This window comes from Acromyrmex echinatior, chromosome 1 (assembly GCF_024713525.1).
Source record: "Acromyrmex echinatior isolate Ae372 chromosome 1, ASM2471352v2, whole genome shotgun sequence".
NCBI lineage: Eukaryota > Metazoa > Arthropoda > Insecta > Hymenoptera > Formicidae > Acromyrmex > Acromyrmex echinatior.
Genome location: NC_141852.1, coordinates 14606319 through 14633612, shown reverse-complemented (window position 1 = coordinate 14633612; position 27294 = coordinate 14606319). Strand labels below are relative to the sequence as shown.

At 32.8% G+C, this 27294-nt stretch overlaps 1 protein-coding gene across 5 annotated transcripts in view; it reads left to right on the top strand.

Moving 5' to 3' along the window:
• LOC105146940 (dipeptidase 1) overlaps positions 1-27294 on the top strand; it is a 116116-nt gene that overhangs the window by 54088 nt on the left and 34734 nt on the right. For all 5 annotated transcript variants that reach the window (XM_011057599.2, XM_011057598.2, XM_011057594.2 and 2 more), the window contains 2 exons: positions 3068-3137; positions 26566-26742. In XM_011057599.2, coding sequence (XP_011055901.1) covers positions 3068-3137; positions 26566-26742 — 247 coding nt within the window. The remainder of the gene's footprint in view (positions 1-3067; positions 3138-26565; positions 26743-27294) is intronic.

Here is a 27294-nt window from a genome sequence, read left to right as displayed (position 1 = left end):
ATCGCTGTTCTATTATAGATAAATTTTGATACGTTACTGCGTATATGGCTGGAATGGATTTATATTTATCTTCCAAACACACTCTTTTTGCCACCTCATAAAATTTTTTCAATAGAGATTTTTATCAAAACCAACACAACATGAATTTATGAATTTTGAAATTTTTGCATCAATTCCCTTGCAATCCAATATTGTTATTTAAAGATTACGTCCAGATTAAACTCACCAATTTCCGCATTTTATTCAATTAGGCAACATGTTTATTATACGTTTTGTTTGAAATTATCCAAATTAAGGGTAATTCACGAAGAGTAATTTAAACAGGGTACGTTTACTTAAAATGTCGTGTTTTACAACATTCTCAGTATTTCCGTGTAACCAAGAATAAAAGAGGATTTCAGGCTATTTCGTCGAATAATACTTCGTTATTACGCGACGTATAATGAGGGACACGCAAAACGGCGATCAACTCGTCCAGCTCCATTCTACAAGCATATTTAATGGGATTCTAAAGTCGTTTGTTTTTTTTACCGATTATTTTTTAAATAAATATTTTCTTAACTACCTTTACAGATTTAAAAATCTTTTCCATAATTAAAATATAAACGATAATGTAGTTTAAATCGGTCGACTTCATGTCAAAAACAAAAAAATCGGAAAATTATAATTTGTTTCAGTTTCTGGCATCGTTTAACAATATTTGTTTTATATAAAAGTTTTGTACTTTGTAGTTTTTAGAATTAAGCTTAGATACCTAATATGAAAAAATTTTTTTTTAATTAGTTATAAAATTTGTATATATAATTTGTTCGTGTGTTATTGATATAGTAGTATGATGATGTTTCAATGACACGTAAATCGTATAGATTTTATTGATGCCCCTTTCTAGATTAACTTTAATCTCTTCAGACTTGATTTTATGAGAATTATATTTAACAAAATTTTTTTAATTCATGCGGATTTTGATGAATAATTCATATTAAACAGCTAATTTTTTTTTATTTTGACTATTTGTCCAATATGTACATTATTATATACATCAGATGACGTATGTAGAATTAAATAATTTCAACAAATATAATGTCTTTAAATTTGATGTACATTACGCAGAGTCTAAAGGTGTTAGTCTCGGTTCAACTTGTTCTTCATCTTTTTCTAATTCTTAAAATTAGAAAAAGAAAGGACTTAATTGAAACAAAATTAAAATTAAATTACATCGATAGAAATCGGTAGAATTAAACTATATTAGACATGAACCGGTAAAACAAACTACTCTAGGATTCCCTTAATCTGGCCTAAGAAAAATGCCACGCGAAAATACGCCGCATCAATAAAAATCGTCAACAATAGAAGCGTTACCGAGAGCGATTTATTTCCGCGACGGCCGTTATATTTCATGCATCCCTGCTTTACTCATCCGTTGCTTTGCAATTAAATCTCGCGTGTAACATGATAAATCCCGTCCGGATTAATGTATATTGTAGCAATATTATACGCGTCCGTCGAACAACCGGCATTTCACGATAGATAGGGCGATTACGACGCACGGTCAAACAAAAATGCAGCTAGTTGCTGCTGTCGCGCCTCTCCAGGCGAGCGACCATAAATCCGCGAAATCGCGTTTACGCAGTGCGACAGGTGCCCGATCGTTGAGTCCCACGTGATTAAGTTCGATACGGCGGAACGTTCGACGACGGCGCCGTGTACAGCTTCGTATTGGCCACTCGAACTGAACGAGAGGAGAGGCCGCGACGTTTAATGGCGCGTGTCCGCCGTCGTCGTCATCGTTTGCAATTAAATCCGGCGGTGTGGCTAAAACTTGTAGCCGCGATTCCCGAGTCGAGTCGAAGGATAGTGCAACGCGACGGCCGATTATGGGCTCGGTTATCGATTATCGCTACCATTATTGCCACCGCATCATTGCTCCATTCGTGACGGCTTTAGGGGATACGGTGCTAATGCGCACGATTGTCAGCGTGGTATTACCTCGAGTCCTCGAGCTGACGCCTAAAGCACGTCGTATGTCTCGCATATAATCCCTATCTACATAAGATATTTAACTCTCCTTCGTCTGTATACCCCGTCGACAGTTGTTATCGCGATTAGTCGCTCCGGGAGAATTGGGATGACATAATGTGATATGTGACTAAAAGACATGTGTAATGTATACTAAAGAAAATGGGAGAACATTAGGAAAATCTATTTCTCTCGGCGTTGACAGAAACCGGTCGTTTTCTTTCGCATAAAAACCATTCAACGGGACGTAATTTACTCGCGCGTTACATCACAAAATCCAATTACCAATACATCATGCTGCACAAGAATACATTGTTAATCCTATCAATGAACTATAGAGAAATGTTCGTAATTCCGAGATAAAATTAGAAAAATTGAGAATTAAAGGAACATTGCAAATAATATACATATCGATTTATAAAAAAAAATCAAATTATTATGAAATTATACTAAACAAAATTAATTAATTGATATTTGTAAAAATATTATTTAATAAATATTTGTTTGAATAATTCTAAAACATTAAATATTTACTAAATATAAACATATATTTATTTGGTATAAAAATTCTTAATTTGATTAAACTATCATTTTTTAAATTAAGTAAATATTTACTGACTATAAATAAATGTTAATATTATTTTAAAAATATGTATGAAGATTTATTAATTTTTTTTAAGTATATAATTATTCAGCGTTTTCTTAGGCTTATTCTATTTAAAAAAACGTAAAGAAGTCGAAATAGACAGTAATAATGAGACTTCTAAGTTCACTTCAAACGCATTTATCGTATCTAATGAACGCTATTGTGTAATGTACATTTAATGAAGTTGCATACTAGAATATTCCCGAGATCATTCGGAATAGAAACAAGTTAGTTGTGGTATGATTACGAACTAGCCATTGTGGCTCGCCGCGAGCTGCTGTCCTGCGAATAATACTATTGTCGTTATCGTTACGGGTGCGTGTGGAGACCTGTGATTAGAGAGAATTCTATCGCCATAACATTCACAATTGTAACTACTGAGTTACTGACCTGTTGGTTCGTTAGGGCAGACTGCAGCACGGCGGATGAACCCGGTCAAGTGCCTCAAATCGGTGGTCTCTCGAATTTCGGCAAGGTGAGTACAATATAAAATATTTTATAAATTTATACGTTACTTTAATATATTTTCGAATTCTCATATTTACAAAGAAATTCACTTCTTTACTTTAAAAATACAATTTAAAAAAATTAAGTTTCTCAAAAAATGGAAAAAACTATTTTTCAACTTGATAGAAAATTATTAATTAATCAAATAATATCAAAAAGAATATATTCTTAACATATTCAAATGTCATTTTTGTCATTTTTGATTTCAATCCTTAAAAAAATCATCCTTTTTGAATTGTGATGATTTTCTTTTTAAACCATCCTTTTCCAATTATGATGATTTTTATGAAGTTAGTTTTATGAAGTACTCGTAGTTAGTTCTCTTTTGGTCACTGGCATGGTTTTCGTTGTGGTTAGACTTAATTTAATAATAGAAAAATTAAATTTTTTTAACTAAGGTCCATCACTAAGTTAATAATTTTGCAGTAACTTTTAAAATTATCACACTATAAAATCATTAGTTTAGTGATTAATCATAACTAGAAAAATATAATTTTTACATTATTATTAGATTAAATGAGGTTAAAATTGTCATTTAAGTAACAAAAAATAAAAAACCAAGCCTGATAAGATAATGTTTAATTAACTCATTTATAGTAATAATTTTAAAATTACATTTTTTAATTGTACTTTTGAAGTAAAAGAATGATATAAAAATTAATATTGAATAAGAATCTATTAAACGATAATGATGTACTGTTATTTATATTCGTGATATTTCATTCCTTCAGAATTCTCTGTGAAGTTTATAAGATTTTGTGAGACCGCAAACGCGCATTTCGATTATGGCATCAGACACGATTTCATGAAACACGTAATCTATTCCTCTATAAATCTATCACGCTTTATAAAATTATTTTCGCAAAAATAACATACATCTCTCTGCGTTATATACGTGATGTACAAAAAAAGTTACAACCAGTGCTATCAATCCTGTTTGTTATTATTTATGACGCAATCACGCGTAAAATGGAATTGAAAAAAGAATAACGTAGATATTCGCATATTGAAATATAATACGATTTGATTGCATTTCTTTTCGAAACAAATCTCTCGAAATTTACCGGATTAACAGCTTTAAAGTTCGATTATGGTGTCAAACAGAATTAAAACACACTTTCTGTCCGCTCTCGACTCGTTGCGATAGAATGACCGATTTTGACCGCGTCAGCCATATTCAACTGAGAGTTTAATCGTAAATCTGGTGTACTCAGTGCGTCCCTTTCCCGCTTGTATCGACGTGTCGTCCATAAATATACGGATTTCAATGAGAATTTAAACGAAAAATGGTTTCACCAAAGTGGAACCGAAATGTTTTTGGTTCAATCGGAGATCCATCGGGAACGCGGTGATATCGGATTTATTGCTGCGGTGATTTCACCGCGGTCTGTGCGTATGCACAGGAAAAGCTGACGCTATAACGCAATAATAGTATCAAATCTTATGATATATACTATTTGCTCGTTGCACCACACATTTTAGTGTAAGAACAATAAAAATAGTATTAATGCGATACATATTAGTGTCATATTTTATTTTACACTCTGCAAATGCTGCTCATCAATGGAAAAAAGTTAAATGATAACAGTAATTAATTTAATGTTAATTATTAGACGGAACGATTTTGATGAAGTATATAAAAATTTAAGTAGATATAGATCAAAAAATAATTGTGTTAGATCATCAAAATAATTATGTAGAAAACTCAAACATGATGAACAATGCTGTAAAAAATTTTAACAACCACTTTGAGCGTCTTACGTAATTATTTTAGAAATCCAACAAAATTACTCTTAGTATCCAATTAAATTTTTAAATACTTCAGCAAAACTACCCTTTCTATATATTTTTTTTTAATTACAATCAATTTCATATAATTATATTAGGAAAAATTTTTCATTGAAATTGAATGAACTAGCAAATTCTGATATCGGACAAAATTCTGATTTTAACTATTATAGAATTATAACAGATGATTTAACTATTATAAAATTATAACAGATTCGAAAAATTTGCTCATTTTTAACGAGAATTCCAATTAATTCAACTTTACATTATTTTTCCAGTGTAGCAAGTAATTATGTAATGTGTCTTCAATGTTTCGCAGCACTTTAAAAGTGTTTGTAAAATAAACACTAAATTTCGCGAAACTAGATTTTGAGCAACTACCGATCGAGCTGATCCTCTGAAAACTACTAAAATGGATGGAGCATGTTTCAAAGTTCTACTGCACCATTGTTCGCTTACATGACGAAGGATGGTTAGTCCAACAGATTAGTGGTCGTTTCCAAATTCACTTCAACTCCCTGATACGCCAGCTCTGTCCACTACTGTTAAAGTAGCTACTTAACTTTTAATATGTAAATTTCATCGCCGAGAACTTTAAGAGCATTAGATAGATCCTCTTCATAAAGGCCAGCAATATTTGAGAAAGAGATATATTTTGAATAACTCGGGTTTATTAAAACACTTTACAAGAGATACATCAGAGAAAATATATTTATCTCAACGACAAGGCCCTCGACAAAATCGAATAGAGATTAAAACAATGATAATGTTGACGAATTGTAGGGCTATAACATGAAGTGTTACTTTGAGATTAACTTTGAATATCGGTCTATTTGTAAACGATGCCGTTTCTAGACAATCACTTAAGAACAATGCCGCCTTTCATCTTTCGAGAATATATCTTCCGCTTGTCAAACTTTAAATTTCTTGCGAAAGTGTCACGTAGAAGGGTCGTTGCGAAACTTCACGCTAGGGAATAGTCTGAGCAAAAGGGATGACACTCGACAGTCTTCATCGATTCGAATGAGCTTAGGAAACAGTAACAATAAACTTTCCTTAGCCAATTTCCAAGTTAGGAAATTGCAGTAATTGATCCAGTTCCATTTGTGCCATTAATGTTGTCTCTGAGTAGCTCATTGAATTTATTTCGATTATCGAAAAGCGAACTAAATTTATCGATAAATTGACATTATAGATTTGATTAGAACAATTGGAGAAAGTGCTATAAGTTTCTCGAATCGTTTTTATATTTTTTTATATTCTTAATTGATTTAATAGCTATTTAATTTGCTCTATTTAATTCGCTCCTTTCGCGCTGATTTCCAATTAATCGATTTCTACGTAGTCTTAATCATCGTAGATGTGCCGTAACAGAAATTTTGATTGTGTTTGCGACAGTGGTATGGTTAAGTCCTTGCCGATCAAGGAGGAATTGAATTTGCACCACGGTGATGCTTCGAGCTGTTAGTTGCACGCTCAAACAGAGCTCTAAGAACTTTATCGGTGAGGAACTACCTAAGCTCTTGTTCCATTATCGATAGGACAGTGTTAGCAAGGATGTTTAATTAAATCATAACGTCTGTGTTTACATTTCTCTCATTTCTGATTAACTTCAAAAAATTGCGCTCATATATAATATAATCATATGTAATATAATCTTATATATATTATAATTTTATCTTTGTGCTTTGTTCTTCAATAAGTACATTCTTTTATATTTCTACAAAACAGAATACCACTAACTGTTCTACTTGTATACTTTTCGCTTAATTCCATCTATGCCGGCATGTCTACGGCGTGTCTACGGAAATAAAATACGCGTCACTCGTTGCGAACGACGGCGAAGGAATTTTCTCAAGTTCTTCCTGCAAGAAATGCACTTGCCGGTTCATTCATATTTTATGTGTAGAGTAAGATCGGTCTTTCCCATTGCGCGTTTATCCAACTGTACTGTCGGATATCATTCCTTCAATGCGCAGCCAGAAATAGAAAATAGAGAAAAAAAGAGGGAAGGTCGATAGATAAATAGATAAATAAATAGAGCGGAAAAGGAAAAAAGGGAAGGAGAGGGAGAGAGAGAGAGAGAGAGAGAGAGAGAGAGAGAGAGAGAGAAAGTTGCAGACGATCCCACGGGCGTTTTTCGACGGGCGAAGACGCATGTGAATGAGTTTAGAAATGCGATACAAGTGTAAACCAACCGCGGACGTAGAAATTGCTCAAATATTCAGTAGAAATAACATGACAGGTGCACCGACCCTTATCCTTTTGGGACAAAGAGAGATTTATCGCGTCCTCGTCGCGTCTAACCCAATACAAACATACATCTCAAGACGTAAATAAAGTCTTAAAGGCTTAAGATCTACGTGATGATATTTGTGTTATAACGAATAAAACCGTCGCGATATATATAGCTAGAATAAACACTGAGAGAAAAAGTTATTAACTTGATTAAGTTAGTTTAGCTCGTCTTTGTTTAACTTAAATACCCACAATCTCACAAATGAAAAAAAAATACAAACGAACTAAATTAATTTAATCAAGTTAACAACGTTTTTTCTCAGTCTAGACTTTTCTCAGTCTAGACCTATTAAATTTGCAGTAAAAAGAGATAAAGATGAGCTTGCTGCTAGTGTGATCATAAAATATATCAGGATATATATTTTTCCATTTGCCTTTTAGATTTGCTATACACACTATACAGCATAGATTGCATTTGCTCCAAATTGTCGGAAACGAAAACAAACGGGATTGCTAACCGTGACAGATGTTGCGATTACATAACACATATACTGTTCGGTTGACTCCTTTGCAATGAGTATTTCGTGTCACGTTCTCATGGTACTTTAACGGTATTCTGTAGATTCGCATCTTATTCCACGTTCGGAACGTAAGGTGGAAAATCCCGGATTCTGGTAGGCGGCACGAACGTGCACGATTAAAAATTCATAGAAAATCTTCGGGTCGGTACGATTTTACCGAATCTTGGATTTATTCGAAGTTCCAGAAAAGTTCGATTGCATTAGTCCGATTGTATCGCTGTGGGAATCGAATTCGCGCAAAACTTTCTCGATCATTCAGAAATCGTTTCGATATACAAATAAATTATTCAGAAAGAAATATCTTTTTTTTTTTATGAGTCGCTATATCCTAGAAATCAGAAAATCCCATTACTTCTGCAGGCACCATAATATTGAAAAATTGAATAGCTTTTCTGGAATCTTTTACAAATACTACAAAATTACCGTGACATCGTCTGAGCACTCGAGTGAATTAATGCCACATTAAAAGAGTTAAAGTAGAATTACGTGTAACTTTTTTTCCCAGCGGGTTACAGCTTGAGTTTACAATTATTAATGCGAGTGAAAGAAAACGTTAACCGTGACGGGATCCCCTTTTGTTTCTAAAAAGCTCGCCGTTCCTAACGGCCAAAGCCACTTTCGTCCTACTATTCGGGAAAATACCAACGACGTTCTTCTCAGACATCCGTCGAAAGCCGCAATGTGCTTTCGCAGAGAGGAGCCATGCAACTGCAACTGTAACGGAGCACTTCCGTCGACGTGCGGAATTTACATCGCTCACATATTCGTAGGCAAGTTAACGCGACTCACCATTGTCGTCATCGCACTCGTTGTCGGTGGCTCTCGCACACATTCCGGTAAAACAAGACGGCCACGACTCGTTTTAACGGTGGCGATAACGCGAAACGGAGAACCGTGCACTGCCCCGGTAGAACGCATTTTGATAGCAATTCTTTTTTGGAAGGAAAACAAACGAGAAGCGCGAAACTTTGATTGCTCTACGGCTAATGCAAAATGCATTGATATTTATTGAAGCAAATTATAAAAGTTGAGAGAGCTGAGCAAATAGCAATAAGACTTTTAATTAAGGCAAGAAAATTAAGTATTATTTAGAGAGGAAACCTTCACGTTTGTTAAGGAAAATATTATATATATATATTGTATGTCAAATCGTAAACGTATTGAAAAAAAAGCATTATATATTAAGCTTCTGCGCGACTTTCACAAAATATTATGTACTTAGATTACTTATTTTGTGACAAAAAAAAGGGAGATTACTCAAAAGGCTGCGCCGTGACGAGTTTTTGCTGAGTTGCATTCGTGACACTCTTGAAGAAAATATGCAAACGGTCGTCACGATGTCTCCTTTATTTCCCGTGAGAGATTTGCAATTCAAAGTTTGCAATTAACCTTTGCCTCTTTTAAACAAATATGAACTATACATATTTTTATAATTATCAAATATCATGACATTAATAATATAATAATAATATAGTTACATTTTGTTAATATGCAATAGTATAAAAAAAGAAACTATACATCAATTGCAAAATAAGAACAAAGCACAATCAAAAAATGAGATATTAGCAATAATGCTGTCTAAGAACCTAAACTTGAATGTAAAATAAAATTACAAGTAAAACATAAACCAGATTACAGAAGGAAAAATAGAACTAAATGTATTAAAAGATATACAGAATATATGTATGAAAAAAAGAAACTAAGTCAAAGAAGATTTTAATCAACAATAATCAAGTGATAATAAATACTTGAAGAGATCTGAACTATTTTCACTAGAAAAGATCTAAACTACTCACACTACTTTGTGATGCTTTAAAAAAATTCAATAATATTTCTAAATTGTTTTTCTATTATCACCAATGAACAATATACCGTCGTGACTCAAGTTCCGCATCCAATATCGACATCAACAGGATAAAGAGATTTCGAGACGGAAAGTTCCTGCTCGTGCGGCAATACACGATTCTCTGCTTAGCAACTGACTTCGATTCTGCAAGTATCGACTGCAATTGACCGGTTCGTGCACCATTCGAGAGATTCAGCCTGCTTTTGACACGTTAGCTATTTATGTTCACAGACTTTCTTGTTTCACCCCCTCGCCAACATCACATTCGAGCCTTCCTTATTTCAACTCTCCATCGTCTTGTACCCTTTTTGTTTTCCTCGAGGATAACAGTTTTTGATATACTAGGAAATTTCACAGAAACATTTTACGAATCTTTATTGCTGAATCCACTTTGCTGCGAGGTGTGGAAAAGACAAATTGTGAAATGGTAATCCTAAAATAAAAGGAGCTGTACGCTAAAAAATCAATTTATTATCCTCGCATCCTTTTCGTCGAAATTAGATCTTGATTTTTTTTAACATTGTAAAGATCCCTTGATGAATATTTTTCTGCATGGACGCATGTGGTGGTACAAGCATTTTAGCTTACAGATTTAACGACACGCACGTGCGTTTCGTTTCGTACGCAATTCAACGGGCTACAGACTTTCTACCGTTTTTCATTCGCAACATGTACGCGTGCGAAAAGCCAGAGTTGAAATTCCTGTTATCGACAGGTCGAATTTTTAATATCGTGCTCTCATACTTCGTGAATTCCAAACTGCAAAAATAATTGCATTAGCTCGATTTTCTACACGCGCTCAGTCCTTCTAACGAATTTTGGATATAACGCTGAAATAGCTTTGACAAAAGAAATATTGTCAAAACAATTCATTTTAAGCCATTCATGAAAGTGGAGACTTCTCGGTATAAAAGTGAAAGTATGCATTGCGAAACGCAATATCAAATTAAATTTAAATGAAATTGAAAAAAACGATTTGCTGAAGTATCTAAAAATTCAGCTAAATAAATTTGAAAATAATTTTATTTAACTACAAAAATTACAGTGAATGTAAAAAGTTATGTACATACAAGAGACATCTTTATAAAAAAAACATTTTTTGTAAAAAATTTGTAAATAATTTAATATCAATTAACAATTTATAATAATAATAATTATATTAATAATAAATTTCTAATATGAACGTTATTTTAACTAAAAAAAGCTTTGCAAAAATAATCACATTCATGATTTTAAAAGCTAAAATCTTTTGATTGTACTTTTTGTAGATACGTCCAAATAATACAATTTTTCACTTTTGCTTATAATTAAGATGGTCTATTTTAATTATTACATATTCGTTTTTGGTAAAATAATTTTAAGAAATATATATGTATACAAGCTATTCTTTTTATTATTAATAAATTACTAATTAGTGTTTATTTTTTTTAAATAAAGTTTTTTAAAAAAAAACTATCTTCTCTGTATAAATACTTTTTGAATTCATTGTATGTAGAATGCTCAAGCTGCTAGAATGCCCAAATGTTTTGCAGCTTTTTATTCGTTATGCTTCTACAAATTTAATGACTTCAAAATTATTTTCAGATCTATACCTAATAGCTACTTTTAGATACTTAGCAAAGTTCTTTCAATGTAGATAGATTTATACTGTAAGAAATCAAAATTTAAATGCATAATATTTTTTTATGATATATTTCTCAATTCACAGAATCATCCCGCATTTCACCACATGATCTGGTCCGTAGTTCCTTATTTTATTCCTATCTCCTCGGGTCTCGTGATTCTCCCACTCTGTTCTTTTTCTTTCTGTCTCTTTCATCTTTTTCTTACACCATCACTTCTTACGAGCGGTGACACCGCGAGAGTAGCGAGACCGGCGGAAGCCATTTCCGTGGCACTGCCATAATTTACGTAACTGCATAATTCTTCTTGTTTCCACTTATGCAATAGGAACAACGGCTGCGCTGTGCTCGTAAAGATAAAAAATTGTCACCAGGCTCCCGAGATTGCCGGGCGTCCGTGGTAGTATTTCACTTTTACGGAGTCTCTTCACGCGGCTAACCGGTGATTCTCCCGCGCTTCCTACCTTCTTCACCTTCCCCTTTATCTTTCGTTCTCCATTCGCATTTCCGCGTTGTGTTTCGTTCCGCAGTAGCGGACCAGCTTTAACACAGCGCCGATTAAGATCTAAAGAGCCCTCTCGGCGTGTTTCCATTTCCTGCAAGGAGATCTCCGTGAGCACCCTCAGAGGCGTTCTCCTTCAACATGATCCATGCACATACACCGAGCTTAAATCAGACAACCACTTCTGACGGGTGTTTGCCTTCGCAGCATCAACAGTGAAATCATGTAACATGGTAATCACGTTGCACGGCACGTATATATTGTGCTGAGGAAAACGACATACTGTTATCTTCGGGGACGATTCGCACAATAATCGTGCGCGCCGCGCATTTCACGGGCCGGGACAGGCAGACAATCAGCGGAATAAAGGATTCCGATCGAGCCGGTAAACTGGGATCCGATAATGACTGCCGATCGCGGTTATCTTATTTTTGAAATTGCAGCTCTGCCGCATAGAATGGAGCTGGTCGTTCCGATGCTTGTAGAGAGAATAAAAGAGGAAGTTTAATAGGAACTCAGGAACGAGCATTGGGACTGCTGCCAGATAGTGACTTCTGCCATTATATTGATAGCAAGCATAAACAGAAAAAAATTTTGTATCATTTTATTATTGCCATTATCTAAATAGATAACGACATAATTATTTTTCCGGTTAATCTGAAAAATCGACTAAGATTTTTCATTATATTTTACCTGAACGTAAATACAATTGAAAAAATTTGTGTCGAATTTAGCACAATACATAAATTTTTATATTAATTTAAACATATATGTATAAGAATATAATAGAAAGTAACATAAATATTATGTAAAAGATTAACATAAAAAATAAACACTGATACTAAATGTAACACAGAATAACAAATATAACACCATTTATAATATATCAAATTAATACATTTTTTTCTCAAAATTTACATTTTGAAATATTATTTTTATTTATTTATTTATTTATTCATAAATTATGTTATTTTAACTTGTAAGTAAATAAATTACATAAAAATAATATATTTTAAAAGAAATATTAAGAATTAATGTTGAATATCTAACACAAGATATTCAAATAATACAATCACATTATGTTAAATCAGTAAAATTAAAACTCGAATGTATTGAAAATTCAGAAATTTCAACAAGTATTTTAACACAAAATATTTTTTTTACTGTGTAACATTCGACAGTTTAATGTCCTAAATTGAATTACAAAATTTCCTCTTGCATTGAAATTTGAACAAAATTGAACCACGCGTACATTGGATTAATTAATCAGTCGTTGGACAGATCGTTGAAACACATCTATCTGCGACAGTTTATTTATATACGAAGCTTTATACGGTTTCAAGTTTGCAACGACCCAGATTAGACCCGTCTCGGACATCGATAACCGACGTTAAACCTTATATCGATTCGAGTGTGTTGAAACATCTGGTTAGGTAAACGTTCAAAACTTTCATGCACTAGCTGCTGACGGTCTCTGTCAAGGGGCGAACTCGACACCGATACGATTCGATGACCAGGATAGTCGAGGATCCCTCTCCAACTCAGCAACATTCGACGCAATCAATTCGGTCGGTTGGTTGGCTTAACTGTCCCGATATTCCGTCATCTGGGACAGTGTCGAGTCGACGTGTCTGTTCAGAACAATCAAACTGGCGCGATTTAATCTACTGAATTCGTCGATGAAACTGCCGTCGTCATGTTCGACGGTGTAAATGATATTTCCTTCGCATACCGAATCGCCTCGTCGCTTGTTTCTTGAAATCATATAAGCGTTTTCATTTATCGCTGATGAAACGTCGTTGATCGAACGTCCTCGTCTTCAAGCCTCAAGTTTTTTTCTTATGCCTCTATTTACTATTCATAGCTTATATAGGATCTACATTAATTCCAATGACAAGTGTGTTTTTAGCTATACAATCTATTGTAATTGTTGTCTGTAAATATAACAAATAACGCGGAAAGATTTCACACATCTTTTGTCTTCGAAATATACATTAAATTATATCTGACATTCGCGAATACTTAGAGCTCTTTGAATATTCAGGTACTTGAGAATTCGTCGACCTCTTTCCTAGTTTCTTCCGCGGTGCTCTTTCCGCTTCTTGACGATGAAAAAGGGATCGACCTAGCTGCACGCTGGCTAACTGTGCCTCCGTTGAACCGAAAGTCAGGACATTATAAATCTTCACGTACCGTGAACCAGCCGACATGCTACTAAAACCGTGAGAAGTGATGCGCATTATCTGCGAGACTACGACAGATTCTACCGGTCCTCTTTCTGTCTTTCTTTCTCTTTCTCTTACACGACCCATTTACGTCACCGTCTGTCTTATCTATCGTATCGACACGATTTCAAGTAAATAAGCCGACGTTCTGCGCGCCAGTAGAGAAGGAACGGGCGTTTCCCGCTTCGAGTCACGGATTACAGAAAGCACGGTGGATCCGCTCGACCGTAAAAAAGCTCGCGATCAAGATGGATGGATGAAGTAGAATGTTTCCCAGGGAGTTTCCATTTGGAAATCTACCGGAATAATTCAAATGTAACTTTTTATGACACGAAGAACAGTCATTTCGCAACAAAATAAAGCGTATGAACGATACAGCATATTTACAGGAAACTTTCTTCATATATATCCCTCAAAGAAGAATATATGTATGAAGAATATTCTTCAGGATCATTATAAACAATTTTAATCGTCCTTCTTCGTACATATGATTACCATACAATATACAGGGGATAGATAAAATAATGTGAACATCTGAAAAATATACTTGTTTTATTAACAACTAGTTGTCCTATCATTTATAGTCTTTAATATAAATTTTATCCTTATTAAAATCCTTAAAAGAGTCATACGTGCTTGAATATATTGCTTGAATAGTGTAGCAACTATACTCCATTCTTCTAGCAGAAGAATGGAATAACATTTTCTAATTGTTTAAAAGATATTGAAGGATGAAATCTGTCACACTGCTTTTCAAAACAGCTGCAACTATTATTTAAATCAGGTAATTGCATTGGCCAGAAAAAATATTGAAGTTTTGAAGAACAAAAGGCAATTTTGAAAAATTTTCTGAGAATGAGAATAAAATTCAATAAAATTTCCTCCCCTCTTCAATATAATTTATATAAACAATTGACATTCTGTTAAAAGAATAGTACAATATTCCATTGGTAATTATTCAAGCACTGAGTGATTATTCTAACAAGGACAAAATATATAATATATTCAAATATATTCAAAAGAATATGATAGGCCAACCTCTTAATAAAACAAATAATAAAATAAATGGTGTATTTTAAAATCATAAATAATGTATTTCTCTCAAGTTTTTATTTTGTTTATCTCTTGTATATTCTACGCATTTATCTATTGATCAATAATTTTTTATATTTGCTCTTTATTTATCTCCTGTATCTTCCACGCGTTTTATCTATTGATCAGTAATTTTTTATATTGGCTTAAATAAATATGAGACATACGCACAAAATGAATATACATTTTTGTATGTTCATTTTTACACGTAATGTTCATCGAATAATTTTTGACAAATACATTTTTTGCCTTTGTGAAGCAATCCAGAAAGAATGTACTTCTTTTCCGCGCAGTTGCCACCTCATATTGCAAGATCGGTCTCGCGGTAGGAGCTTATATATGATCCCCCGCTTTTCTTTTATGCTTTGGACTAGTATCCGCATCATTTCTCACCTACACCTGAGCAATAAACAGGTTTTCAAGCACTCGCTAAAAATTCTCAGCGATACTTCAAAACTGCAGTCTAAAAAAAAAAAGCCGTTGAATCTCCTTACTTCGACGCCATAAAAGAACATACTCTTCCTTTTAAAGAGCGCCCCGCCAATCTCTTTGATGTACACATTAAACTTTTTCAATATTACTTTCAAATCGCTACTTAACTCTAGCGTTATAGATGGAAGCCCTTATTACTAATTACCATCGCTTCTTCTCTCTTTTATGCATTTATCCTTTGTACAAATCTTAATTATCTTAAAATGAAATTCCTTTATTATGTAATAACTGTCCCTTCTCTCTCTCTCTCTCTCTCTCTCTCTCTCTCTCTCTCTCTCTCTCTTATTCGATTCAAAAATATCTTCATATTGTTACAATTCAAATAAGCTAGCTTATTCGTTTCTTCTTTCTTTTCATACATATGAAATATATTAAATGATGTATGCTATAATACATAGAAGGGTCTTGCTAGTGAGCAACGAAGCAGCCGTGTGTATAGAAACTGCCTTCTTACGAAAGAAGTAATAGGATCCGATACCTAGACCATTTCATATACACACTTACACATCTTCTAGTCCATTCCCTTCGACCAGGACTAGTAATCGCTCTAAAGGGAAAACTTTTATAAAAGGGAAACGCGGCTTCATGACTACTCGCGTTGCAGTAATATAAAGAAGTACGTAAACAAGTGTCGAATCGTTGAAGAAATAAAGTAGAAGAGTTGTGCTTTTATACACTGAAAGAAATGATCTGATAATAGCTACTAAATGTATTTTGTTTTAGCATATTGATTCAATATTTTTTAAATATTATCAAACATAATAATAGTAATTAATAATTTAGTAATAATTTAAAAGATTTGCGTTTAGTTAATTTTGATTATATTAACCTAAATTGAAATTATTTTACTAAGTAATTAAATTTAATTGAAATTATTTCATCAAAGCTTTAATAATTGTAATTTAAGTTTGATTATTATTATTATTAGACTCTTTTTCGTTATACGAGAAAATGGCATTGAAAATATGTAAGTACCCTAGAACGTTTAATAGAATGTTACAATCTGCAAAATCCTTTTCCATAATTATTATTCAGAATGATCTCTCCGAGAGAACACTCGTCCCGTTACGAGAAAACGTCAGATTCAGCGTTGCGTAAAATGGATTTCCTTGAATAAGTACAGCGAGCCAGTAGAGACAATATTTCATTTCCTGGAATTTATTTAATTATTTTCTGGAATTCGATTAACATCCTCGGGTATCTTTGTGACCTTTTCGAATAGTTCGCGCGCGGATTCCTTCACACGTTTCTACTTTCAACAACGAATGATTATTTATGACTGTGAACGGTGAAGGAGACGTTTTCAAATGCGTAGACAATTTCAAAAGGATGTAGATAAATGAAACCGTAAAATTAAAGAAAATCTTAAGCACAAGTCCGCGCACGTCTCTGTTGGCTGGGACATTATGGTTTGCGTTTCATGATGAGAAAATACCGAAAGGTTGAAAATTACGTAAATGCTCATCCAAGCGAGAAATGAAGCGAATACCACTGACGTGTTGAATTACGTCTCGCTTTATGCGCTCATAATATGCAAAATTAACCGAGTATGAAAAATCCGACGAGTCTGATCAAATCGAAATGAATCCGCTCTAAAGCCTTTCTCAACTTTATTGCATACGATTGCATGGTCGTATTTGACATATTTTATTTGTACGTAAATGAATTCATCGCAAAAACAGTTTAACGTATGCCCTGGTTTCCAAAAAAAATTTCTATTTCTTTCTTGATGACTGCAAATTGAATAAAAAAAAGATTTCTTGTAATAAAATCACAGTAGTAATCTTTTGATAGAGAAAAAGAGTCAATAAAGACTCAAGTCTTTGTTACTGTAAACTGGGGAAAATATCAAATTGAAAGTGAAATCCAGTAACTCCTTTTGGATTGTGTTAATTTGCTAGTTTTTTACACGTTTATTTAAATCGTTACTCCTTTTCATCTAAATGAATAAACTTAATACGTACCGCAATTTCTTGGTCCCAGAAATCGGCTACGTTCACAGAAAAAGCAGCTTTGCAACTATAATATAATAAGATTCTTTAATATGATTGTGGTTCTTGCCCTTAGTTCTCCCTCATTAAGTCTAAATATCACTCATTTGCTACAACAATGATACAACTCAGAAAACAAAGTCTTCAAGAAAATGAATGTGAATCTTTTGAATTATGAAAATTTTGGAACATTAATCTTGAAATGGAATATTAATCTTAAAAATTAATTTTGAAACATTAATCTTAAAATGCAATACATTTATTTCTCTACAAATAGTGTAATAACTGTTTGTAAAGAGATAAAGTATGTTCTTTTAAAATGTTCTTTTTTTTTCCTTTATGTTTCTATTTTTTTTCTGCAATCAATTAAAAAAAATGACAATTTTTTTAGTTATGTCATTATTGTAGGTAGCAAATGAACGATAAAACCAATAAATGTATTTAAAAAAAATCTTACAACAGTTGAAAAGATGCTTTTTCCATTGAACGCAGTCATTGGTATTCACAATGTTTTTTTATTTTCGGGCTGCCTGTATTGTATCAAAAGTGAAGCGATTTAATCGGCCATCCACAACATCGATATCGAAAGAAAATAGAGAACGAGTATCGCGTTCCATGATATGCTACGTGAACGGCAGATAGCTTCGCTCGGTGGCTACGTATCGCGAAGGTACCTCTTTCCCTGTTACAATATATCCCGAAGCTACGTTTTCCAACTTTCTACGTGACCCTTTGTATCGACGCGACGTGTGTGGATCCTGACGTGCACTTACACGCGCCCACATTCGAGGGCAATCCGTCGAATCCGATTCGCATCTCACGTGCATGCCATGCGCATGTCAAAAGTGGCCGATATCTACGGATCGCTGCTATTCCGGCACTAAAAGCACACTCAGTCACACCCCGATACTCTCGTTTAATTGCTTCGGCAAAGCCCTTACCTACCGAAAGCGCGAACTAAAATCATGGAAAAGAAGCAGCCAGGACACCCTCTCTTTTCTCTGTATCCCTCATCCTTGACATTCTGAATGCCTTTGAGGCATTCATTTTTTTCTGACAAATACGTTGAGAGAAAAATGTTTGATATTTGTAGCTGCAATTATATATTACTATAATAATGATTATTATTGCTGTAATATTAATAATAATTATTATATGTATAGTTCTAGCAACAAATGTATATAGTTGGCAACTTAAAATGACTATAATTGTAATTATGATAATCATAAAAATAATTGAAGTTACCACAAAAATTCAAATGACTATAAAATTATTAATTAACAATTTGAATTACAGTAATATGTAACTAATTACAAATATCAAACATTTTTCTCTCATTGTAGTAATCTGCGCAATAACGTTAAATAATACGCAACATTTCTTCACTTTACGCACTTCACTGATTGTGAATGGATATTATGTGAGATTCCACTTCGATGTTGCTGTTAAGACGCAACTTTACTTCTTCAATGATTAATCACTTTGCGGAGTCTCGATTGAATCGAATGGGATTGTAATAAACAGGATAAAAACTTTAGCAAAAGAAAAAAAAAGAGGAGAAAAAGAGAAAGAGACAGAGAGAGAGAGAGAGAGAGAGAGAGAGAAAGAGAGGAAGTGAGTAAACTGCAGATGGATGATTTATTATGCCGCAGTATCCCAGACTTCCGAGGACAATAGGTTAATATTTCGCAAAAAAAGAATAAGAATCGAGAGAAATGGGTTATACGTGTGAGGAATAGTCGATATTTCTTTCACAGGATCATTTCTCAGAGGCTTCGACGTAAGGGCATTAATCGCCCTGTCAGGATACTTGTCTCACATTGTAGTCCCTTCCCTCGCGCAAGACGGGCATTAACTACTTACTACGGTCGACTTCGCGACGTTATCAATATTGCAGCTTCCATTCCTTTAATTTCATAAAGTTCGCGCGCTATATATATATATAGCGTGTACGCGGAGCTATATCGAAGACTCTTTAAAACCGCATTATCGTTTTCTCTCGGTCCGCGAGCTCCGATCTTAATTCCCGGGATCCGCGGACTATCTCGTAGGCGCCGCTGAACTTTCGAACATCGGCCCTTTATTAACTTTCTCGCTTTTTACTCCTCCCTGTCTCTTATCCTCGACCGCGCGCGTTTGGTTCTTAACCATCGACAAACTTTAGCGAGCTGTTACCAAAAGTTGATTTTCACTCTCGCACTCGGGATACAGATAAAACTTAATCCGATTTAACATAGCAATAATGTGAACGTCAATTCTCTCAATATAGTCACTGTATTGAAATATTATCGGGGATCGTGAAAATGACATTATTAGGTTTATTTCAATCAGAAATGAAATGATTTATTTAACTGAAATTTGAGATAAGTTATAATATAAAGAGTATTATTATATATCTTTCGTATATATTTTTAGCTATAAATATACAATATATTTATAAGGCGACAAAAAATTTGGCTACAAAGTTTTTTTGTTTATTAAATCACATATATTTACAAAAAAAATCTGGAGTATGAATTATATATATCTTAAATACCAAAAATAATTATTCAAAATGACCACCTTCAGAGCTTTGATATAAACTTTAAGATACTTCGAGAATGCATCAACGATAGCCGCACATCTTTTTACGAATAAATTCTGCTAAATAGTCAATAAGGCCATTTTCAGTTTATCAACTGATGACAATCTTTTATAATATCTTAGTATTTAATAAAATGTAATGAAATAATTATAAAGTTTTTATTTTTTAAATATACTTTACTATATATATTTAGGTAGCAAGCTGATGTTATTTGTTGTCATGTTAACATCAAATTATCGGCAAATAAAATATTGCTGGATAACGATTTTTAATAAATACACAAAACTTTGAGACCAAACTTTTGTCATCCTGCATTATATTGCATAATAAGACGACAGTGTAAATGTCGAGTATTCTGTGAAATGGAAACTGTACGAAACTTGCAACCAATATAGCGGACCGTGTATGTCGACTTATGCGGAACATCGCGGATCAAATTTCCACAAGTTGAATCTAAAGAAAAGTTGCGACAGCTTTCGAGGCAGTTTCTGAATTAATTCGTCACAGCCGAACATCAGAAGAGCAACACGGATGTCCGCGAAGTAGCAATATGGCAGTACAGGTGGCCGATAAGTTTCCGAAAGCGTTATGGGTTGACCGGTCGCCCTTTTGAGGCCAGCTGCATGCTTGTTTTGGGAGTTCGCGTCTAAATAGTCGCCAGAACGCCGACAGTTTCGTAAACTGAAGTTAGACGATAACGGTCGTGGGCGACGACAAAGTGCGGATGTCGCAGAGAGTAAGTTTCATCGCTTGAGAAAGAACACGGAATGACCAGCCTCGTCTCCAAGTTGAATCAATCAAAGCGAGACTGACGTTCTCGCCGCATATATCCATGAAGCAAACAGGAGCAACCCCCCTGTGTTTTCCATTCCACTTGCTCTCGGCTTCGATTCGCTTGGATACTCATCGGAAAAACTTTAGGCATTCCGAATCGCGCAATTTCCTATGCAACCAAAGCGAAACGTCACTCACTGATCCTCTGTCTCCGTGAAAGGACCGAGGAGACCGAATCTTGTTCGAGATTTAGCCAGTCCGTTTCGATCGAGCGGAAAATGCATTTTCGAAAAGCTACGTTTGGATTGCAGGGATTGGAACTAGTATAATTCCGGAGAGTTCCATTTTGAATACCGCTACATGTTCGCGGAGAATGTATAAGGTTAAATCTGGCAAAAATAACGACTTCCTGTTTTTCGATATGATCCTTTATTATAATTCTAAATTTCCTCAAAAATCTAAAATCGTAACTCTTACTATACTAAACGAAATTCTTACTATATTTGATAAATAAATTAATATTATTTTACAGAATTTTTATAGAATTTGTGTTGTGTGTATTAATAAATAATACAAATCAAATAATAGCTGTTAAATAAATGTTATTTTTATTATTTGAATTTTTTATTATTTGAAATTTTATATCTAAAGTACTTGTAAAAACCGTTACTATTCGTGAAAGATTTATAGGTAAAAGTGAGTACGAAATATATTTTTTCTGTATAGTTTCTGTTTAAAGTTTAATTGCAACTTTTATCTCCAAAGTTTCAATAAAAAAGATTTATTTCACATTTTTTGTTATTCAAATCTTATATTTTATGAAAAAAATTAAGTAAAGTGTTATGTTATTAATCAATTTTAATAATACGCATTAGTAAAATGCATTGATGAAATATTAATTTTAATGAAAATTTTATAAAAACTTTATTAAGCGCGATAAAAAATTTTAAAATTGTTACGTTAAAGAAGATTAAAAAGTGTATTTTATTTTATTTTCTTTAATTTCGGAAATGTGCATTATTTGCATATAAAAAAAATTCTCTTTGTGAAGAAATATTTATTTTAATCGGAAAATATCTCTTCCTGTCTCTATAGGATTATTAAAAGACCGAAAAATATTTCTATTATACGCGTAACGTTTACAGATTCGTAAAACAAAATTTCATACAATTAAAATAGTAATAATCGTTGATATTCCATATAAATAATACTTCTTTCTTTTCTGTTAAATAATAACGTTATAGCTTGAGGAGAGAGATTGATTTTAATATACCTTGAATGGCGAATGGCAAAATTGCACGATCGCAGAATAAGTTTCGTCTGGGAGTCAAAAGTTGAAGAAAAATTGGATGCATGGGTTAAAAGAAAATGAATAAATGTCTCGATTCCTTCCTCAGTTTTCGCTCCGAAAAATACCTGAGGGAGCAATGAATGGAAGAACGTATCTACGATACGAGTGGATACCTTTCAAAAGGACTCATGGGAGAATGAAGCTTATTCGTCATCCTGTCTGCCGATAGGTCGTACCAACTATCACCATTGCGCCACCTAACACATCCTGGAGATCCTCCAGGGTGAATTCTTTCAATAACCAGAAAAAATATATATATTGTCATCCTTTGAAAGAAACAAATTTACTATGCATATGCTTGGAGCAATGAGTTCATAAATTAGGACAATAATATATCCATGTAACAAACAGCTGCATGTAACAACAGCCTGCTAATCTTCATCAAATATTTTTGTAAATATAATTTGCCTATAACGATTAGTGATTCTATTTCCCGATGTAAATATATTTGTTTTCGAAAATAAAAAGATTTTATTATTTCTAATAAATTATTAAAAGTCTTGAGTAATATTCTCAGCAAACACAAAGTTATATGCAATATACTTGTTAATTATAATTTCCCACTCAACAATATAATTATAATATAACACCTGTTATATTACACTTATATGAGTTATTTTTTATATTTGATTTTATTATTATTTTCTACTTGTTAATTAATATAATATTCATGGCTGAAGATAACCAAGAAAAATTAAAACATATCGCTATTGATTTTAAGAAGAAATTATCTATATATGTCATCCTTATATGTTCATTCATTTGACTTTCATTTGTTTCTTTTTATTGTTTAGCAAAAATGAGCAGGAATCATTAATTAGAATAAAAAGATATTTCACTACAAAAACGAAATAATAAAACATGCATCCACTTGGTCAAAGTACAAATAGAAACAGAATTGCAAATAATCAATCGCAATTATTTCTCGTCTCATTAATCCGTGATTTTTATTAAAATTTACCATTTCCAGGCAAAGGATAGATAAACGAAAAGTCGGAATAGATCGCAAAATGCCTCTTCAGAAAATAAATTGCTTGAATAATGGAAAAGAATCGCTTGAGCCGGGCTTACGCATTTCTCTGAACTCTTTCTCCTCTTTTCATCAAGACTTTTAGCGAACAAGACCAACAGAACTATCCTATCACTCGCACATAGCTAATTTCACTTGCACTCTCTCTTTTTTTCACAACTTTATGCAATAAAATTTTTTTCGAGTTTTCACCAACTTAAAAATTTATTTTAATCTTGTTGAAGACATTGACACATTCTAATTTCCTAAAAAAATTAACTTGTAATAAATATTACTCTGTGATAATATTTATTCGCAATAAGTTCTTGGCAGAAACTTTAAGATGTTTATTAGCATCATTAAATTGACAATCAAATTAATTTATGATATTTCAGTTTTAGTTTATGATTGCATTTTAAGTCCGACAATAATTAGGGTAGTTTATATAAATGGAAGATTTAAAATTTATGTATATGTAAGTAAGTAAATAGAGAAAAGTCAAATACGATCGAGATCTTGCCTAATATTTATATATAAATTTTGTATTTCACACACAATATTTAAATATTGTACTTCCAATATTTAAAATTTATATAAATTAAATAACATTACAATCCGAAGCGCCACTACTAAGTATTAAGATGTTGAACTAATATATAATATATATTATTCAAACGAATAAATTAACTTCAGAAATAATAATTACGTGTCGATATGGTTGTCGACATTAACGCAATTAATCTGAAATGTAATAATCCCCCCAAAAATTCCCCAAATTAATCTTAAAAAACTGTAATAAACTTATTGCGAAAAAATATTGCCTCGGCCGCTTATATAAATTAAATATTAGACATTATATATATATACGATCTAATCTCGACTGTATTTAATCCTTTTTTACTTATTTGAAATAAATGAAAAAGAAATATTATAAAGAAGTATTACCTTTATTTTAAAAAAAGAATAAAAGTTTTACATGCAAGAATTTGATTACTAATGTTTTACGTGTTTCCTACAACTAATCCTCAATTTAACACGTCACTCAATCTGTAACAAGATTTACACACACATGTAAAAAAGTTTTTTCTATTTATCCGTCAGCACCTCGAGAATCTCTCTTGTGCAGCTTCGTGCCTGAAGCATCCACAATGAAAACGAGACGGAAGTCACGCTAAGAATCCGTCACGACTTGCGAGAGAAAAAAAGCAGAGGCACAACTATGGCAAAGCCTGGAGAATAAGAAAGTCGAGAAGGAATCCTAAGACGTTCAGTTTATCACGTTGCCAGTTTAACAAAGCATTCTCGTTTAACGGAGATAACGTTCACCGCGCAGAAAAGAAATCGGAATTCGTGCGACAACTTGGCTCCTAACAAGAATGACTCTTCCGTGCCAAAGAATCTAGCAAATTTCAATTTTTATCGTTTTTTTATTTTTAGTTTTATGAGGTTGTTATATAGATACTGTTTTTATATTCGTAAAACGCACATGTATTTAAAAAAACTATGTTTTTATCTTTTTTGTTATCTATCATTAATTTTATTTATAATGATTTGATTATAATTATGCGCAATCTGATTTTAATACAATCATCAATCATCGCACACAGAAATATAAGCTCTTAACTTCAATCTCGGTGATATATTCAGCTTCTTTTCGAAAAATGATTTTCGAAAAATTTTTTTTCAAAACTTCTATTTATTTTATTACTTATAACTTTTTTCACTAATAAAGATGATTTCGTGATATTATTGTGCATGAGAATAAAGAAAAATTTAAGATTTTAAATGAAAACTATGCAATAATTGAATAAACGTAATATTAAAATATAAATTAGGATAAGAAAAACTGTTATATTTAAGATATAAAAAATAAAAAATAAATGTAGATGTGTGTGTAGGTTTAAGTAATAGAGTAACATTTACGGTAGCTGCCAAAAGTTTCCGACCAATGAGTAATTTTAGTATATTACTCAGATAAAGAATTTTGACAAATAAAAATTTAATATAGTGTATAATATATTTAATAATATCTAAAATATCATAATTTTTAAGTAAATAACAAGAATTGTATTAACTTATAATATATTATTAACTTATAGCAAGAATTTTATTAACTTATAATATAATTGAAAAATAGATTGACAAAAATTATCATAAAAATATCCTAAAATTTTTGACTATTATAGCTAATGTATTTTAGTTAGCTATTAATTAAAAGATATGAATGGATGTGTATTGTTTAAAAAATTATAAATCAAGTCCCTTTATTGAGCTGTAATAAAATTCTTTTATTTAAAAGTTATAAGCAATCAAAAGTTGAGTATGTCAATGTGTTGCCCATGACAAAATGACAAAATGGTATTGTATATAGATAGTATTAGGTGTAATCTGTATCACGCGTAGACGAGATACAGATTACTAAAGCCATCTATTGGAAAAATAATGGATTTCTTTTTACTACACCTAATATATGGCATTAAAGGGTTAATTTTTCTATTATAAAGACTTAATACAAATTTTATTTTACCCATTTTGTTGGTTGTTTTGAAAATGTTTTGTTAGCTTTAAAATATTGCGTCATGTTCCATGAGTAATACGACTTGCGAAATATCGCTACATAAATCTCAGATACAATTGCTGTCTTTTAAACATATTGATTGGCGACTGCAGCGCTAGGAAATCCGACTTTTCGATTTATTCTATGGGCCACTGCCTCTCGCATTGGCATTCTTCTCGAGAAGAGAGCAGCTTCGAAAGTATTCGTTCTGAAACTCAATCCGTGCAATAAGTGTCACTGACCTAACGTGCGCGCACTATAAAACTAGTCCTTCCTTTCCACTACTAACGCCAAATTTAATTCTAAAAGCAATCCGACAGATACTGTAACAAACTTTCGGTTCGTCCTACTTTAATTTTAAGAAAGCAATAACAATGAACAAGAGGTACTCTTTCTTCCAATGGTTCGTTCGAAAAATTTATCACAGCCATAATCATAAATTTGCGAAAAGAAAATTTTATAAGGAGAAAATTTATAAGGAGAACTGTGTGATAATATATACATTAAATCATCCTCGAGCGGATCCCGCGAATCTCTGTGAGTCTATGTAATCCGGATTAGCGTTTAGTTCATCGCAAGAATATTCAAAAGATGTACCAGAAGACATAACTTTCAATGTTAACGCGAAGTCCGAGAGATTTTTCATAGTACTTTAATCCGCGGTGCCTCGATGCCATTATCGTGAAAGCGGGCGTGTCCACGAGTATCGAAACTATTTAACGTTGCACCCGTGAAACTATCCAGAGTGTCGTGTTGGAGATGAATCGACTTGGGATGATGGTGGACCTCTCTCATGTCTCGGTGCCCACGATGCTGGCAGCTATGACGACGTCGAGGGCGCCAGTGATTTTCAGTCACAGCAGCGCTCACGCTCTTTGCAACTCCTCGCGAAATGTGCCTGACCACGCGCTGCGACTTTTGGTAAGTTCGGTAACGAAACAGAAAATAACAAACGCTATAATATATTCACTGAAAGTAATCTTATATAACGCGATGATTGCACAGAAAGAACGATTTTACTAAAATTTTACAAAAATAATGATCAATTTAATACTGGCCAATCAACACTGAAAAACAGTAATTAATTATTTATTGTAAGTATTAAAAACAATGTTATTTAGTGTTTTTATCATCCTAAATAAATAATTAATATCTTTCAGTAATAAATTGACCAGTATTAATTCTTTGCACTCGACGCATTTTTCATTAGGAGGAATCAATAACTTGAGGCTGTTTTGATAGAATTTGATGAATTTCTTATAGCTGTGACATCAAATGAAACATAAATTAATTATAAAACTATTATATTTTTATGTTTCGCCCAAATTAAACATAAACAGTCATTATTGCCCAAATTAAACGTAACAGTCATTGTCGCCTCTCACTCACCACTAGAATTGCATGAAACCAATTGAAAGTTGCCATTCGAATATAAAGGGTTAAATTGCATTAGATTAATTCTATAAATAAGTA